Source organism: Notolabrus celidotus, chromosome 23 (genome assembly GCF_009762535.1).
Source record: "Notolabrus celidotus isolate fNotCel1 chromosome 23, fNotCel1.pri, whole genome shotgun sequence".
NCBI classification, from domain to species: domain Eukaryota; kingdom Metazoa; phylum Chordata; class Actinopteri; order Labriformes; family Labridae; genus Notolabrus; species Notolabrus celidotus.
In genome coordinates, this window is record NC_048294.1 from 22,433,777 (window position 1) to 22,453,859 (window position 20,083).

The 20,083-nt window shown below is 42.2% G+C and overlaps 1 protein-coding gene across 1 annotated transcript in view; it reads right to left on the bottom strand.

Moving 5' to 3' along the window:
- The window catches only part of nrxn2b (neurexin 2b), a 1,139,450-nt gene that overhangs the window by 516,155 nt on the left and 603,212 nt on the right, over positions 1-20,083 (bottom strand). The window contains exon 13 of the mRNA XM_034676291.1: positions 1,030-1,149. Coding sequence (XP_034532182.1) covers positions 1,030-1,149 — 120 coding nt within the window. The remainder of the gene's footprint in view (positions 1-1,029; positions 1,150-20,083) is intronic.

Here is a 20,083-nt window from a genome sequence, read left to right on the forward strand (position 1 = left end):
CTTTTTCCTTCATGACAGCTTTGCACACTCTTGGTATTCTCTCAGTCTGCTTCATGAAGTGGTCTCCTGGAATGGTTTCTAATGAACATGAGCCTTGTCAAGAGTTCATTTGTAGAATGACTTGCCTTCTTAATGTGTTTGAGACCATCAGTTGTGTTGTTCAGAGGTAGGGTTAGTACACAATGGATAGCTCTATTTGACTACTGTTGTAATCCAGATTATGGTAAAACCAGATTATTTCATAGTTTTGATGTCTTCAGTATTAATCTACAATGTTGAAAATACTTAAAATAAATAACATTGAAGGAGAAGGTGTGTCCAAACTTTTGACTGGTAGTGTATATGCATCATTTCAGGATTTGCAACCCATATAGCTGCAGTAAATTCATCTGCTTCATTGCAAGCAACTTAACCATTAGGCTAAGTTCACGCCCCAAACTTTCCTTTTTGATAAAGCTTATAGTTAGAGCTGGCTCAGGCTTGGACCAGCTCTTAGTTATGCTGCTATAGGCTTAGACTGTCGGGGAACGACACTGTGACCCCCCAAAAAGCGTCTTAAGATAACATTTGTTGTGATTTGGTGCTATATTAATAAAGATTGATTGATTGATTGAGTTCTTGTGTACTAAATACAATAAACTAGGAGACAGCTTCCAGTCATAATGTTTGAGGGATAACTTGAGTGTTGTTTTTTTGGGCCACCGACCAAGACTGTTCTAAGATTTGGAAACAAATTGGTTATTAGGGTTTATTTAGAGACACAAAATGAATCCAATTATTTCAATTTCAGTTAAAGCGTGACAATTGCAAATATAGACTTTTGTTTGTTTGGTACCACACACTGAAAATATCACTTTAATAATAAATGAACAAATCATACACCACCTCCATGTCTGACTCATTATCATCATAATTACTCACCTTCCACTTTAATGAGTGGTTTTAATGAAACATAGCACAGCAGTTGACTTCCTGTTACAGCAGGACTTTTTATTTTCCATTATCCGCCTCTGAGGACCAAACACTAACCTTCCACTGTGACGTTATCCACAGACAGCTGCAAGCTCTTGCCTCTCCGCACCACCTTCACCGTGTGCCACTCGTTGTCGTTCAGCTTCTGCCCCGCGAACAGTGTCTCGGGTCCTTTGCCTGTAGGTAGGGAGGGAATCAAAATCACAAACTGCACAGCGGGAAGGCTGCGTGCACCCACACACACCCACCCACAGAGTTCACGCACAGTAGGTGAGACAGCTGTGATAGTGGAGGAAACCTGCATGTTTGCGAAACACATTCACACTATGGATTCTCCCTCTATACTGGAATGAAAGGAATCAAATACCCGGCCTGACAGACTGTAACATTGAATGCCTTCTGAGGAGCTCACAGTGCTGCAGCAGGGTGTCATCAAAGACAGTGGGACAAATAAGTCGTTACCAGCTGCTGGAGAAGATTAGAAAAAGCAGCCGACGAGGACTGGAGATTTTATGTTTCAGGCCTTATATGATGTCATGTTCACTTTCACAGTGCACTTATAGAAAAGCTGTTTTGATGAGTAAGACAAGAAATGCTGTCTTCTTTCCTCCCTAGTTCCCCTTCTTCACTCCCCCACTCCCAATTCCCTACTCCTCCTTAGCTCACCACTCTTGCTGTATTTCTGCCTTTGCTAGGAGACAGATTGATGTGGCAGTATATGCGGTGCCTCATTACAGCAGCATTAGGACAGATTGTTTGTATGGGGGAGTAACAACACAAAATACAGTGTTAATTTGAATCAAGACAGAGCTCATGAATCCCTCTCTTACTGCTCCACGGTGGGATTTCAACTGTTATAAAGAATCATTACCCGGCTTTCTTGCTGATCTTCCTGTTGTGAAAGATGCTTGATTCTGATTGGTCAAAACCATGAACTGTATAATTGACGTAGTATCCGTAACGTCACCTAAGCTAATCGGTGGCAGCAGCCATATTGGTAATGTTGAACTCAACATAACTTCTGTCGAGCGAGTGTGAGGTAAAGAGGCGGGCTTTGAGCCTCCTCGCCAACAGCTACAGTGTTCCTGCCTGTCAAGAAAGTCAGCTGTGCCTCTCGTAATGGAAGACTCGTAATCTTAATATCTTCGAAATTGCTGCATTACGAAAAAATTCACCCCCCGTACAGTGTGTGCCGATCGAGAAATGAGCTATCCAGACTACACTCGTTGTTTGTACCAGGCTGTAAACATGTTTATTTCTGCTGTAAAGATCAGCTTTTTGAATGTGTGTGTATGTGGTTTTCAGGTACTTCAGGAGCCATCCTCGAGTGGACACTTGATGAATTGCAGTTTTTAAAGGTGACATATCATGCAAAATCGACTTTTTAATGGTTCTCTACCTGAAATATGTTTCCCTGGCATGTCTACAAACCCCCCGAGAATGAAAAAAATCCATTCTGCCCCTGTTCTGATTTCTCCACCTTTCTGTAAATGTGTGTGAAACGAGCCGTTTCAGACTTCCGTGTTTTTGTTACGTAACAACAATATCCGGTCTGTCACGGAGTCAGAGCTTGGAGCTTGTTCAGCCCATAGACTGTATAAAATACAACTCAACCCCTCCTCTGTTTTTCATTACCTGCACAAACGTGTGCTAACAAGGAGCTTAGGAGGGAGGCATGCTAGTTGTAGGCTGTCTTAATAAACACAAAAGTCGGTTTTACTCCCCACGTCTGCAGGTTTAAAGATCTAGTGGATGATTTTTATTTGTCATGGATAAGTGCTAGCGCTAGTTAGCATAGCTACATAGCTACATGTCGTAGCTGTAGCTGTGTACCTAGACACATGTCTACATACTGACAAATAAAACAACAAGAAACACTAAATCTGTGACCAATCCTTCATAAAAGGTCCCGCTGCCTTTCTGGCAGAGGTCGGTTTTACTCCCCACGTCTGCAGATTTGAAGATCTAGTGGATGATTTCTATTTGTCATGGATAAGTGCTAGCGCTAGTTAGCATAGCCACATAGCTTAATGCTCGTAGCTGTGTACCAAGACACACGTCTACATACTGACAAATAAAACAACAAGAAACACCAAATCTGTGACCAATGGTTCAGAAAGGTCCTGCTGCAGGCGCCTCTCCGTCAGGATCAGATTCTGGATCAGATTCAGAGGGTTCAAGTAACGCGGGTCTGTGAGCAGCCGTGTATATTCAGCCAACATGTAAACATTAGATCAACGTGCCGGAGAGCTGAGGCTACATCCACTTCCTGAGGGGGCGTGGTCAGAGAGAAAACAGAGTGTTCTGAGGAGGGCTGAAGAAGAGGGCTTTTCAGGCATGCCAAAATCTGATTTCAAAGTGTTTTTTTGAGCATGAACTTTAAAGACATGTTTTGGGGACCTCTTAGACCAATATATATATCGATGACAAAAAGCGTGATATGTCACCTTTAACACTTCCGCATTGGCTTCAATTCTCATGGACGGAGGTTGCCGCTTGGTCAAAACCCCAAAACGGCTAAGATTAATTCACTAACATGAGAAATCACAGAGGGAAAATGCTCACACATCATGTCAAATCATTCCACTGAAAAGAGCTCAGGCACATTTAGCTTCTGCTTGTTGACACCATAGACCGTAAGGTGAGGTAAAACCGTTAGCTTTGGTTAGCATCATAACAATGTAGCTAAAACGTTAGCTTCACTTAGCATGCTAAATCAACAGGCTACGGACATTTTCATATTGGATCCTGTCCAGTTGTATTATCAACGAGCAGGTGAGAGAAACTTTAGGTTAGCGATCTCTACAAAGAAAGTTAAACCATGAATGGTGGTGATGATAGCAGCAGGGTTCAAAGTTGAGACATCAGTTTCTTTTTAAAGGTGTGTGAACCACAGAGCTCAGAGAAGAAGGAGAGCTGAATGAGGACAGTTTCATGTTCAATGCACCACAACAGGCAGAGAAGAATCCATCACCATGGAACGCTAACTGACGAGGAATCACTGGGACTATTTTAAAAAACTGTAAACATAAATCATTTAAATCAATGAAATAATCTTTAATCAACGTGTTTGTATTTAAAGTAAGTAGCCAGGTAATTAGGTGCACTGCTTATTATTCACGTCAGGGTCTCAACCTGTCAGGATTCCATTCCCATAACTACCTGCTAACCATACATTATCCCTTCCATAATGCATATCAAGCCTCTCATCCAATTATGGTTACTTCTATTAAAACCAATGGATGACGTCACTATGGCCAGATCAGCTTCTTTAACAGTCTATGCATGCCCCTTGTTGCTGTTCATGGGCTTGAGTCGAGGTGGTGGCTACTGCTGGTAAACAGCAACATTAAAGTTTGGTTTAGGATTCAAAATAGATGTAAATGAGCGGGGGCGTCTCGGATCTGACAACAAAAAAAAAAAAAAGGAAATCATCCCTCACATATTTTCAAATAGCTGAAATGAAGGCTTGCTGGTGGTGGGCGTGCACAGAGTCACGGCACCGAAGTGAAGGTGTGAAGGTAATCAGTGATAAGAGGGATGAAGGAGGAATCTGTAAACAACAATATAATGAGGAGAAAACTTCCACCTCGACGGCAGCACAGGCAGACGGAAATAGCAGACAGCCGGGGGAGACCAGTCGCTTCCATTAAGCCACCTTCTGTGCTCTCTGCTCTTTGACGCAGCTCCGGAGTGAAGCAAAGGCCAGTGTGGCTGGTAAATAAAGAAGCTGTGACATCAAAAGACACCGGCTTTGTCACACCATTAGCACTGATGATTTGTTTATTACAGATCTAATATTAGAGATCCCTCTCCACCTCCAGGGACGGCAGCCCTCGTCTGGCTGGCTGGCTGGAGCCTGAGCGTATTATACCAAGGTGCTCCAGTGGATGATATAGTACAGCCTCGTGAAATATGATTGTCCCCTTCCCAGTTGTGTGTGAAATTATTTAGTCTAGAGGAAAAAAGAAATAGGTTCCATCAATTGAAGGCCGAGCCTGGCAAGAAAACACATGGCTGACTTGAGAATTGTTTTCCCATTTACTCCTGTTAGTGTTTTATTATTTCGTTTTTTTTTCCACAGGCTTTTTGTCTCCAGCCACAAGAAATTGGGCAGAAAGACTTTTTACACACCAAGAGTGAAGTAAATATAAAGGAAAAGGCAGCTATATTGTGGCACAAAGAGCAAAGTGTGGATGAAAGTAGTGAACAAAGAAGTTAAGAGAAATATCCCCAGAAAGGAGAAACGGCTACAGTCAGGCTGGCTGATGTAAGATTGTAAAAGTTAGAGGAGCATATTGCTGCTCCAATGAGACGGGAATGGCTACCCTTTAGAATAGAGTACATGTAATATTTATTTAGCTTGGCTGCTACAGGCCGCAGGAGAGCAAAGGCTTCTGCACACATAGCCGGAGCCATTTGACCATAATACCTTTCACAAGAGGGGGCAAAAGATATAAACGCTACTCTGGCCTGGCTAGCCAAGCAACAGTAAGCAGGAGGTGGTTTGAATGCAATAAGGGGCCGATCAGGTTGTGGGTGCAGTAACACACAATAATAACAACAACACTGAGATACTGGAAACTGGAATGTTTAGGATCAAGGTCCACATCCTTGTGTTTGGGGGGTGGTTCAATAGGGGCTAGGGGTTGAAGAGTAGCTGGTTCTGATTACAGGCATGGTTTTAAAATACAATCTTTGTTTATTAAGTTAGATTAAAGGTGACATATCACGCTTTTTTCATCAATATATATTGGTCTAAGAGGTCCCCAAAACATGTCTTTAAAGTTTATGCTCAAAAAAACACTTTGAAATCAGATTTTGGCATGCCTGAAGAACCCTCTTCTTCAGTCCTCCTCAGAACACTCGGTTTTCTCTCTGACCACGCCCCCTCAGGAAGTGGATTTGCCTCGGCTGTCCAGCACGTTGATCTAATGTTTACATGTTGGCTGCATATACACGGCTGCTCAGAGATCACGTTACTTCAACCCTCTGAATCTGATCCAGAATCTGATCCTGACGGAGAGGCGCCTGTAGCAGGACCTTTCTGAACGATTGGTCACAGATTTAGTGTTTCTTGTTGTTTTATTTGTCACTATGTAGACGTGTGTCTTGGTACACAGCTACGAACATGTAGCTATGTGGCTATGCTAACTAGCGCTAGCACTTATCCATGATAAATAAAAATCATCCACTAGATCTTCAAATCTGCAGACGTGGGGAGTAAAACCGACCTCTACCAGAAAGGCTGCAGGACCTTTCTGAAGGATTGGTCACAGATTTAGTGTTTCTTGTTGTTTTATTTGTCAGTATGTCGACGTGTGTCTTGGTACACAGCTACAGCTACAGCTATGAACATGTAGCTATGTGGCTATGCTAATTAGCGCTAGCACTTATCCATGACAAATAAAAATCATCCACTAGATCTTCAAATCTGCAGACGTGGGGAGTAAAACCGACCTCTGCCAGAAAGGCACCTGGACCTTTTCTGAAGGATTGGTCACAGATTTAGTGTTTCTTGTTGTTTTATTTGTCAGTATGTCGACTTGTTTCTTGGTACACAGCTACAGCTATGACATGTAACTATGTAGCTATGCTAACTAGCGCTAGCACTTATCCATGATAAATAAAAATCATCCACTAGATCTTCAAATCTGCAGACGTGGGGAGTAAACCGACCTTTGTGTTTATTAAGACAGCCTACAACTAGCATGCCTCCTTACTAAGCTCCTTGTTAGCACACATATGTGCAGGTAATGAAAAACAGAGGAGGGATTCAGTATTATTTTATACAGTCTATGGGCTGAACAAGCTCCGAGCTCTGACTCCGTGACAGACCGGATTTTGTTGTTACGTAACAAAAACATGGAAGTCTGAAACAGCTCGTTTCACACACATTTACAGAAAGGTGTAAAAATCAAAACAGGGGCAGAATGGATTTTTTTTCATTCTCGGGGGGTTTGTAGACATGCCAGGGACACATATTTCAGGTAGAGAACCATTAAAAAGTCCATTTTGCATGATATGTCACCTTTAAACACAATTTAAAAACATCTAAAAAGGCACAGTTGTCTCATATGTAGGATTTAGCGATTAAACGCTAATATTTGTTACACCAGGTGACACTACTCACCGCGCTTTCACCGACGGGATGAAAGACTTGAACAATTGAGCATGACTAGGACAAGTTAACCAACAGCTGAGGCAGAGTTATGATGCTGTTCTGAAGAAGTTGCGGAGACATTAACCAGCTGTCTAACAGCCAAGAAATATGATGTCATGGAGTGAAATGTCCAAAGATGGTGAGCCTGAAAAGATCGTTTTAAAATGAGCATGTGAGTATGCCAATTAGCAGACCTGTCATCCATCTGATAGACGCAGGGTATTTAAATTTTGATGTTATTTAACATTACACATGCATGTGCAAAGAGGACAAGTAAGGGGATATTGAAACAGAGAGAAAATTGAGCGAGGAATGAAAAAGCTAAAATGTATAGCACAAGGTCTGAATATGGATCCTGATTTCAGAGCTTTTCAGAGCAAGGAATTTTGTGAGTCTTAGCTATGTAGTATAAAAATTACAGAGCAAAAAAATCTGCTAGCTTTAGGCTCAATAGGTGCACAATCTTAATTTTATAACTACGTACTCATTTAACTGTTACTACTATCACATTGATGCAGAGAGATTTGTTACTTCTTATTTTGTTTGCTTAAGTCTTTATTTGATAGGATAGCATGCAAGAGAGAGTGGAGGAAGACATGCACCAAATTTAGTTGAAACCAAGCGGCAACCTCCGGTCTAAAAATATGAGGCCAATGCGGAGGTATTAAAAACTGCAGTTCCTCGAGGATCCGCTTGAGGCTGACTCCGGAAGTACCGGAAACCACATACACACCAATTCAAAGAAGCCAATCTTTACAGCAGAAATAAACATGTTTACAGCCTGGTACAAAAGACGAGTGTAGTCTGGATACCTCATTTCTCAATCTACACACACTGTACGGGGTTGAATTATTTTTCTAATGCTGCAATTTTTAAATTACGAGTTTTCCATTATGAGAGGCACAGCTGACTTGATTGACAGACGGGAACACTGTAGCTGTTAGTGAGGAGGCTCAAAGTCCGGCTATTTACCTCACACTTGCTCAACAGCAGTTAGGTTGAGTTCAACATTTCCAATATGGCTGCTGCCGCCGATTGGCCTCAAAACAGCGCTTCAGAAACAGATGGGTGACGTCACGGATACTACGTCAACAAGAACTGTAGCCTGTACATGGGGCGACTGCTCCACTAACTGAGCTGAAAAAGCACCAATAATTTGGTCGTTTAATACTATGCATCCTGCAAACAGCTGCACAAAAAAAACAAGTATAAAAAGAAAGCAGCATCTCTTTTACTTCTTTACAAAACAAATGCAAATGCTAACAACCACTGAAATCTTCACCAAATGAAATCAGAGTTTCTCATGATGGCTTCATCTTACAACGTGTGTCATATTTCTGCTCCTCCAAACCACATATGGATGGAGCACATGGTGTTTGGTTTGGTTTGCCCAGGTAACACTGCAAACAAGACGAACAGTGAGCATCTCAGAACTAAATGAGCTGCTAAGCCTTTAATGCAGCCAGTGGCAGAGATAAGTAGTCAATGCTAGAAAAACAAAAGAGGGACTCAAGGCTCATTAATAAAAGAGCTGGCGATTATTAAAATGCAATTAATTCTCCTCCTGCCACTTGTGCCCTCTCACTTTGTCTTGGAGACTCGGCAGGGCAAAGGGCTGTGATCAGATAAACAGAAACTTCCTCTCTCTTCATCTCTCCGGCTCCTTTGCTGCCTTTCCCTCTCGGCCTTTCACTTTCCTAAATGCCTCTCATGGGAGCTGAGGAGCTGTCGGGAAGATTTCTTAACTAGTGTTAAAATAGACAGGATTGTGGATTATTTTCATTGACTGTGTCAGCACAGCATAAATGAGAGGTGTGATGTTTGCAGGCTGCTGCATAATTACCGCCAGTCATCCATCATTGGTTGCTGTGTTCCCTCTGTAAACAGCCTTGATTAATGCAATCGGATCAATGGAACGCAAGCCGTCAGCTAATGGCTGCAGGTTGTTGCCATCAGTCTCTATTCAGGCTGTGTGGATGCTGCTGCAGCAGCGGGTACTTGAATGCAGTTGTGTAATTATTATGTCTAAAGCCTAATCAAAACAACTTCAGAGGGTGAAGTTGATCATCAGCGTGCAGCGGGCAACGCTTGGAACATTTCTGCCATGATTATAAAGAAGATAAAAAATGTTACTATTCAATGAATCTGTCAGAGGAAGAGGTGAGAGGTGTTTGATATTATACATGATGTTATATGAATATTGGACATTGGAATAATATAAGCTGTGTACAAAGATAAGACTCCCTATAAGGGAAGTTCACTTCTTGCAGCAAAAAAGAATAAGTTAAAATAGTAATGTAGTAATGAGGGGCAATAAAGGGATCACAAAACGACAGTATAAATAAGAACAGTGATTAAAAATTTAACACCATGTGACCTTTCCCCTTACAGGTAGATAACACAGGGTTGTTTTGTTGCACAGAAAATTGCACTATTGTATTAATATTGCAGTGTAGAAAAAGTTTGCACAGCATTATTGCAAGAATTTATGAATACATATAAGGGAAGGATGTTAAATATTTATCCTTACTTATATCCCCATACATTTAAATATGTACCGGATATCCACTTCTATAAATAGCTCTGGTTTTTACGTGTAAGTAAAAATGAAACTATAAAAATATATTCAAATTAATGATTAAAAAATGAGGGTTAAAGCACAGCCAGTGAAAAGAAAAAGAAAGGCACAATACTTGGTGTTCATGAGTGGACATAAACACCAAAGTCAAAAGTGCATAAAATGAAAGCAAAAACAGAATGGATGCTCTTTTCTACTTTAAAAATCAACATTCATGTCCAGAATCTATGACACTAAACGGCACATCCCTTTCTAAAAAGTCTCGATGTATGATTTAGACCAAAATGTGTGAAAACATCATGTTTACACCTGTATTAACGGCCTCCAGCAGGAGTTCTGTCTCTACTTCATTTGGATTTTTATTTTAAGAAAACAACGATTTCAGCAGAAATCTCTCCGGACCAGTAAATCTATGGAAGCAATCTGAAATCCCCATACTTGAAGAGATGCGTCATCGACTAGGCCCTTCCTCAAACCAGCCCCTCCTTGCTTCCACTTCCCTACATAGTGAATTAAGTTTGAAGTCAAGGCCACAGCTGAACAGAGCACCCTTCATCAAGATAGATGGATCAAAAACAGCTGCAAGCTTTGGTACAAACTCACCTCACTGCCCCCAAAACAGGAACTTGTAAGCATGGTCACATGTGACACAAATAATGATCAAATATAATCTACATAAGTAAGCATTCAGCATTAAAAAAAAACCTTCTTATTTTCAATCTGATGTTTATATCTGCATATTTTTAAATTTTTTACATGTTCATGACTGTATCATTTTGTCTGTGTGAGTTACAACATGGAGCTTTAACTTACAGAGCATATTACAGTAAGCCAGAATTGGTGTAGACATGCTCTTGGAGGGTCCAGCAACCCACTCCCACTCTACACTCAGGTGATTTTGGGCAGTACTTGATGTGGGGTAGTGCACAAAGGGGCTAAAGTGTTTAGGAAGAAGGTGTTTTGGAAAGGTCCAAATATTCCTTAGGTAGCTTTTACTGCCCAATGAACTTGCTTGAGTATTTGGTTATTGAGGTGAAGCTATTACACAGTTAGCCTATGATACCAACAGTGTTTCTGAACTCCTAGCATTGATAAACATCATGAGAGCTCAGGAGAGATTATTTCTATTTGTTTAGCAGATCTGTCAGCCATCAAATCTTCTTGATGCAGCTCAATAGACTGTAACAAGTCTTCAAAATTACTAAGATGTATGCTCAAAGGATGTGATGCATCATTAGGTTCATTATGAGTACCTATGGTTCTATGATGCATGTACAGTATATAGTGTAGATTGTGCACCAGCCACCTCATAAGTCTGGTTTCTCTATGGAGCTGCTGAAAAACCAGCACAATGATTCTGAAGGACACTCAATATGTTTCATGATGTTCTTTATATAGAAGACTAAATATGTTGCCAAGAACTCAACATGTTGTGTGGTCTAGTTTTATCTTCTTTGTCACTTATAATCATCCAGGACTAACGCTGGCCACACAGCAAAACCTAGCAAGCCTCCCCATCATTGTTGTTAAGCTAACACCAGTCAGATGCTAGCCAGGGGGGCCATGACCCGCGAATGAGACACAGTCACACTCGCAACTGTAATGACCACAACAACAGTGCCACAGCATGTCAGGGCCAAAGGCTAGCAGGCTTCTGGTGCGACAGTGGACGAGGACAGAACCAGCCATGAGTCACACAGACAGGCATGGGGGGGAGGGGGGAAGCCGGCCATTTGTCAGGGTCGCTCAAGCATATGTGGTTAGAGTGTTGGGCTCGTGGCGGTCAGGGGCAACTGGAGGGTGTGTCAGCAAGTCAAAGGGCCAAAACTTGCTAGGAGGGATTGGTTGTGAGAATGTGTCTGAGCTAACAAGACAGTTTATACCCAATCCCTTCAGTCACAATGGTGCCAAGGCCGAGCTGTGAGAAACAAAAACACTGTACTGGAGAGTCAATTCAGGGTCTCTCAGACCAGGCTGAACCACTAACATGCATTCCAGTGTAAGGCCGTTAATATTATCCAATATTTGGTAGGGTAGTGGTCATGTGCTACATGTCACGCTCTGACAGTCACACCCACAGACTGTAATAAACATGGACATAGTCTCTCTGACGTCCCCGTTAATCCGGAATCAGAATCATAACAGAATCAGCTTTATTGGCCAGGAATGCTTGAACACACAAGGAATTTGTTTTGGTAAACTGTGCTCTCTGTACAAGGCATAAGGATAAGGCATACATACATAATCCCTGATTAGAAGTTCTGAACCCAAACGAAGTTGGGGGGCCGTATTGGAAATTTGGTGCAGTTAAGTTGGGTTGTTAGCCTACACGGAGCCTACCCATCCTTCAACTCTTCTCCTTCAGCTGTGCCCGTAATAATGCAAACCCATGTAGAACTGATAGGTTCCATAAAAAGTTCACCCCATCTACAGTGTGAACAATTAAATAAATGAGCTACAGAACCAAAACTTGTTTTTTGGACCAGGCTGGAAACTCTGCTGTATAAAATTGAATTTTAAAACGTCCCAGGTTGTCATTGCCAATGCATATATGCTGCCTTTTTCTGTAGCCCCCTACTGGGAGAACATAGCTTCCTCAAGGCTATTTGAATTGGCTCCTACATGGTAATGCCACAGGGATTTACATCGGTATGCTAAATCCCACTTCCACTCTTCAAGCAATTCAAGCTTAGCCCTGCTCTGGTTTTGCTTTGGTGGTGCAGAGACAAGATAGTGGAGGTTGAAACTTCACCACTGACTCTCATCAAGGACCCTTACCAAACAATAGCATATTTGCCTGAGTGTTGCCACATTGTGATGATACTTCAAGTTTATCAGAAGAAACAATTGGCTTGGTAAAAGTGCAGGTTGTTCTCGAGCGCTCACTATCAGTGTTTTGGTGTTTTTCCACCTCTGCATCCATCTGCACCATTCTGCACCCTCCCTCCCCCTCAGACAATATTCAGGCTATCAATCAGCGCAGTGCCTCACTGTCAAAGCATCTCTGCTCACTCAGATCACTGCACAGATAATGAGGTTTGAAGCTGAGAGGGTTACATTATATGGGACCTTAAATATGCGACCTAACGGAGAGTCCTTTACGTTTTGCAGCATACGTCATTATTATTTCCGATTCATGGAAACTTAAAGAGCATCTAATCTTGAGTTATTGTTTGCTAATGATACTCTTTGTTTAATTACTCATTGCAGTGGACACAGAAAGCCTCTGATCAGCTGTCACAGAACAAAATAAATGCAGCACTGAACAGAAAATCTGGAACAAAGGAAGAATGTTTTGCCCTGAATCTGCCACTAAGCCTTTTACTTCATCCCAGCACTGACTGAACTTAACAGTGCAACCTGAACCACTGTGTTATTCGACTTCTATAACAGTGCATCCCCTTTTACAACAGCATTATATCCCCTTTTTACAAGTTTTGACAGGCCCTGCCATCCTCAAGTACAGGATACAGTATTGAAAGCCGGTTCAAGCTCTGTGATTCAAATTCTCTGCAAGAGAACATAATTATGAGGAGCTAGCACGCTGGGCTTTTGAGGTCACCAGTTTCTGCAAAAGCCACACACATTCATGCATCCACGCACGCACACACTCACAGGCACCCATGAGAGAAAGGAAAATAAAACAGTGGACTGTAGTCCAATTAAAATGAGGCTAAACCAAAGATCCACACTCCTCAGCATTTCATTCTCGGCTCAGCAGCCCCACTGTGAGGAGAGAGGGAGGATGCCGATGCTGAGTGTCGTCGAAAAAAAAGGAGGACGCAGGGGAAAGAGAGACTGAGGGGAGAGAAAAAGGGAAGAGGGAGAAAACAGAAAAGCAGGGATATGGGTGGATAGCAGATGATTGAAATTGATTTTTCATGCAGAGCAGCAGAGGAAGATAAAAAAAGAGACCGAATGCTGACCAGGGGGAATTATACTGCCTGTCTATTTTGTAGATTCATCTGAAAAAGAGAGAGACAGAAAAACATTCCTGCTTAGCGAGATAGACAGATGCTGTAATCAAAGTGGGAGTATGTGAATGTGTGAGTGTAGGATTATTTATGTTCGTGATTAGCATTTCACCACCAGGTGATGGACCTCAGGCAACCCCCTGTTGTGCACCCATCTGGGGTAGCACAATGTACGTGAGCACATTTTGCTACGCACACACAAGTATGCAAACACAGGTGGAGGTGCATACAGATTTGAATATATATGTAAAGTAGATGTACACCTTGTACAGGGAATTTCCTGCGGGAGTCTTATTCTATGTGTTGGAAGGCTGCAGACGAATGTGGAAAATTAATTGATGCAGCATATTTCATTATATGTGTCTCTAATTGTGCCGCTCTAACCTGCGCCAGCTTAGCATATGTTAGTTATACAATTGCAATTTGAAATTAATTAGAAAGGAGAGTAAATGTGAAAGTATTCATGAAGCAGTCACACTTGATTTTAGAGCAAAATTGGGAAATATTCCTACAAAAGGCATGTACAGAAGCACTTACATAAGATGGAGTGGCATCATGGCACGACAGCTATTTCCTCCTTTAAACAGGAAGTCAGTTTGTATGAAATCAGAAGAGGAAATAAACCTTCTTTTCATTTGACTGCTTCCTAAGTGAAAACAATTCCTGATGAGTTTGTCATCTTTAATAAAAGCTTTGACTCCTCTTAAAAGCTCCTGAAAGGATCTCACAGTTTGAATTGATTTTGGCGCCCGCTGTGGACAAAGAGGTATCTATTTTGTTTGCACATGTGTAAGTAGTGATTTTTTAACAAAATATCTTACCCTGCTCACTGATATCAGTCAGAAATATCACTAAAGAGAATATTTACTGTAATAAAGTACTTTCTGACACCTACCCTCCAGGGAAGGGATTTAAGATTTCAATATTTACAATAAAGAAATAATAAATCTTTATACTGATGGTCTGGTTTGCTTTTGTTGGTTATGAACATAGACTGTATAAATTGTTGGCGGCAGCCATATTGGAAATGCTGAACTCAACCTAACTGCTGTTGAACTAGTGTGAGGTAAAGAGGCGGGCTTTGAGCCTCCTAGCCAACAGCTACAGTGTTCCCGCCTGTCAATCAAGTCAGCTGTGCCTCTTGTAATGGAAAACTCCTAATCTTAAAGCTGGGGTTGGTAATCAGATTTAGATACACTTTTTGTTATACTGGTTAAAATGATCTTTATGTCCTGATGGCAATCAATACATAATGTGTTCTTAAAAAAGAGCGAAGAAAAGCTGCTATCTACAGCCGGAGTAAACCTGGGAAAACACCAACCAATCAGCCATTTTTGGGTGCCAAAATTTTAAACCATTCAAATCCCGTCCTGCCGTTCTGCCCGCCTCCTGTGCGTACATTTCCCCGGCGTGTACTCTGAGTCCCCGTCTCCTGCCTCTGCTTCCCCTGTCTCTACTGACTGCCCCTCTCGCTCGACCTCGGGCCTGTCCCCTCTGACCAGATGAGGTGCTTTGCTCAGGACTGTAGTCCGGATCAGAGTCTAAAAAGCTCTCACCACGGGGGCTCTGACAAGCAGAAGAATGAATGACATTTACTAAGTCCTACAGAAAATGTATATGTACTGTAGCGTCCGTCCGGACGCTGTAGGGATGACGAGCCGATTCATGAACACGTTGAGTTTTATTAACCGGTCACTGTCGGGCGTGATCCCGACAACCAACAAAGCAACAATCAATGTTTGAATGAATGAAGAACTTCTCTTGTCTCTCCTCTCTCCAGCTCACACACTCTACACCTCTCCTGATGCCTTCACTAACCGTCAACACTGTAGGAATTAAGAGCATCTACACTGAACACGTTTAACAAACAGTAGAGCTGTTACAGTATTATATGTGTTATAACTTTTCTCCTGATATCGTGTCACTGGTACAACTGGATAATGCTAGAATGACAGTTGTGAGTACTAACAGCAGCCATGTTTGTTTATGTTTTTAACTTTCACTATGATAATGTTTTGGTGAGGACTGGTTTTGAATTAGTCACGATCATATGGTCGCAAGTCAGCGGCGCTCGTGCATGTGAGCGGGGGTGGGGGGGCGTCGTTTTGGAGGAGCTCTGAGGGAGGAGGGGAGGGCTTAGACGGAGTCATGAGGAAAAGCTACATTCAAATTCATGCTAGTTTTCCAAGACTGCCAACCCCAGCTTTAATATCTTCGGAATTGACGTGTTATGAAGATATTCGACCCCGTACAGTGTGTGCTGATCAAGAAGTAAGCTATCCAGACTACACTAATTTTTTGTACCAGGCTGTAAACATGTTTATTTCTGCTGTAAAGATCGACTTTTTTGAATTTGTGTGTATGTGGTTTCTGGTACTTCCGGAGCCAGCCTCAAGCGGACACTCAAGGAACTGCAGTTTTTAATTCTTGCAGCCTGAAGTTGCTGCTTGGTTATGAATAGAAATCAGTGTTAATGTCAGTCTGATTCATAACTAGCTAAAAATTCCCTACAGGAGCTTTAATGCATCACAATTCTACTTGTTTAAATCATAGTCCAAAGTAAAGCAAGACTGACAATCAAGTGAGAAAGTCGTGCTTTTTTGGTATCAAAAAATGTGATTAGAAAGTTTCTACCACACGCAGAAATTTCCTCCTGGATATATAAAAAAATGCCACCCTGTTTACAATATGTGTCAATTTTGGTTCTAATAAAAACAACAGCCAAAACGCCAAAAGCGTTAAAATGATTGTTCACAAAGCAATTACGGCGGCCAAATAACTTCTTCTTTAAAGTTTGTTTCCCTCAAACAGAAAACAAACTTTTGTTTCCAAAGAAGCTTCAGCTAAATGAAAGGAGTGAAGAGTTGGAAGGTGTTTCTAAGGTGTACTGATGGTTCTACAGGGTATGGACTGATGGCTAAATGGCCTTGTTCCTTGTATTTGTAGGAGGTGCTTTGGAGGTGTGTGTTTGTGTGTGTGTGTGGAAAAAGTGTGAGGACTTGCTCTTCCGTTCAACCTTGCAGAGGAGAGCAGTACATGCTGTGCACAATAGAAACATCTCCCACACACAAACATGCTGCCCTGCTTTCCAACAGAGCAGGGAGACCAGTGCTCCTAATTGGACTATTGGGGGTCTGAGTGTGCAGAGAGAGAGAGAAACTCGTTTCAGGAAAAGAAGCTGCTGTTAAATTTTTAACGCAGGTCTGAGGTTACAGCATTGATAGCTATGAAGAGGTGGGATAAAGGGGTGTGATTGAAAATAAGTGTGTGTCTCTATCTGAGTATGTGTGTGTGTGTGTGTGTGTGAGAGAGTGTGTGTGTGTTAGAGAAAGCTAGATTGCCAAACGATAAAGGGAGAATTGCAGCATCAGCACGGCTGCTTTCCTGGCTAAGAGACTGGCACAGGAACAACACAGGATAGCTTGTCAAGACCTCAGTGTGTGTGTGTGTGTGTGTGTGTTAGCGTGTGTGTATGTGTGTGTGTATCTATATGCAGGTGATCTGTAGGATAATATCTGTGGGAGTGACGGTTTGTTACACCTGATTATATATCACAATTATATGGAGAACATATTGGGCTTAGAGGACTGAATCTTTGGATTTACATATTTTTTATGCTGCTTTGAGTGTGTGACTATATGTGTGTGTGTTGCAGTTTATGTGCCAACCCCATGCCCCCTCTCTCCTCTACCATCTGTGCTCCTGGCATGGCTCCTTAGTGTCGGTAATGAAGAGGAACGCCCCCCTACACCTCTCTCACACACACACACACACACACACTTACTCTCTCTTGCTCTCCCTCTCTCTGTCGTCTCCTTGTCTGTCTCTCTAACAATCCTTTCCTCCTTCAACATGTTCTCTTTACCCTCGAACGATTCTGCTGCACCACAAACACACACCTTTAACAAACACACACACACGAATCCCAAAACAAGTCATCGTTCTCAGGTATCTCTGCTTTTCCGAGCACCTCCCTGAACTGCATCCCTGCAGAATATGCTTGACTTGCTATTGATTCTTTTTTAAACACAGCCTCTCAGCATGTTGCCTCTTAAGTTCAAACGGCTGAATGCTCTCCTCCCACCCAAATGAACAAATCCTATAAATACTGCACATCTCATTGCTGCACAGCGAGGGACCCCAGAAGACTTCTGAAACACACACTGATAACCTGCCCCGATCCAAGATTACATATTTCTCCACGCATGTCGAGTGGTTCAGCGGGAGGATATGCTCTTGACTTAATCCAGTTGTTAGGTGGCTTTAACTTAAGTCAGACTTTGGGTAGAAGTTGACAGAGCCTCTGGTTTTTTTTATCTAAAAAGAAGCTCATGTTGAACTGTCTTTTATTGTTTGTAGCAGCCAGCAGGGGGTGACTGGAAAGAAGGTTTTACTAAAGTCTACTAGGAAATAATTCCACTTCTAACTTGTTAAGTGGCTCAGCATAGATTATCTCAGTGGCTAGTCTTGAGGCTGATTTATACTTCTGCGTCTCCCCTACGCAGCAGGGGCTGATGCGGACATGAGCCCCACATACTTGTGCGTCTGTGTGTCCGTGTCGTGCAGCAATTCGCCGCCGAAACACTAGAGGGCAGTGCGGTCTCTCTGATAGCCGGTCGCCTGCTTCCGGTCCCGCTACGATCTCTGTTTACTTTTCCACAGAGATTCAGAGCGTGTTATGTTAATCTACAGCTGATACATGTTGCTGTTTATCATACAGACATGATTACATGAAGAATAGAGAGGAGGAGATGAAATACACGGCCGATGTGCGGCCGAAGTCCGGGATCCCGGAAGTGCTGTAAATGCGGGAAATACACAGTCGCCGAGCGGACCAATCACAGGGCTTGCGGTCCGCGTCGGCTCTACGGGGAGTTACATTTTGGAGGAGGTGCACGTCAGCTACGTGCGTAGGCCTCGGGAGCTACGCGGACCCCTGGCGTAGGGTACGCCGTTGATTCAACGCAGAAGTATAAATCAGCCTTTACTCTGTAAATCACAGTGTTCACTTTGAAAATTAAGGGTTCCCTTTGGGTGTGGCTACCACTGTAAAGACTTCAAACTTAACCATGAGGGTAACTCAGTTTTGCCACTCTCTGGCTGTTTTGGAAACCGCCTACTATACTAGTAGTCCGTACTGATTTGGCCAAAATTCAGTATGTAGTAAGCAGTATGTGAACAAGAGCAAAACCTGCAGTACGCCAAAACTACCCGGATGTCTACTGATTCGGGAAAATTTCACAGTATGCATCAGACCAGTCTGCCTCGAGTACTGTTTCCCACAATGCACAGCGCTAGTTCCACTTTTTCTTTTTCCTTCTTTTTTGACGGGAGTAAATCCGTTTTTAGGTGCTGTGAAAGTTATTACATCCCATATAAACCACTTCCTAATTTTTTTAAATTTAAAGTGGATGCTAAAGAAGCAGTTTCTCTATTGGCTTCGCCGTTGTTTACTTCCGCTTTCCGAAACCAGAAATCCAGCGACGCCTGACCCAGCATCCTGCAGACCAGATCGAACAGAACAGTCATACTGCAGACTAAAGTGCAGGGTCAGGTGTGTGTGCCTGACTGCCCCTGATCTGAAGCAGGTGGCGGAAGCTCACATATACTACTGGGCTCCAGTTCCCTGTGCTGACTCATTAGCTCTCCCTCTGAGTTAGTGGGTGCATCTCTTGCATGTTTCCTGCGTCGTGTTTGTTGTCAAAGCATCACAAAACCTCTCCAGAATTTTGCCCTGCTCTCTTGTTCCTATAGAAGATTGTTCTCATTTACCCCAGTCTTTTACTCCAGGCATCTCTAGCAGCTCTTTTGGTTTTGTTAAAAGGTTTTCCTGGGTCTCCCTCACATCTTGGTTCCAGCCAGTTACTCTGCAGCAGTGGTTTAGTTAACGCCTTATTCAGGTTTTGGAGTCTCTTGGTTTCAGCCTTCTTTATTTTGGTTTCCCCCTCTCCCTCTGATTGCTTACGATTTTGGTGGTTAATCCTTTTTGGATTAACTTTAAGAAACCCTGTGGTCCCACACCCCCTCATCCTGACAAAGCAGTGTTTTTATCTTATTAGAATTAAAATAAGCCACATTCACTTGACAAGTCCAGATAAATGTTTCATTAGAAGATATTACAAGCCAAAAAAAGTCCTGAAAAGCTTGTAATGAATAAATAAAAATCAGCTATCAAGTAAGACAAATGTTCTTGTCAAGCTTCCTGATTTAAGAGTTCAGTTTCTTGAAATGAGAATAATATCTCTATTCAAGAAAATTTAATTAGGATGAGTATATCTTTATCATCCCCTGGCACATTTCTGTAACTTAATTCTAGTGATTAAATCTAATGAGACATTTTTTTGCAGAAACAAGAAAAAAATCATTAGTTTAGTTTTGAGTTTATCAGTGCACGGA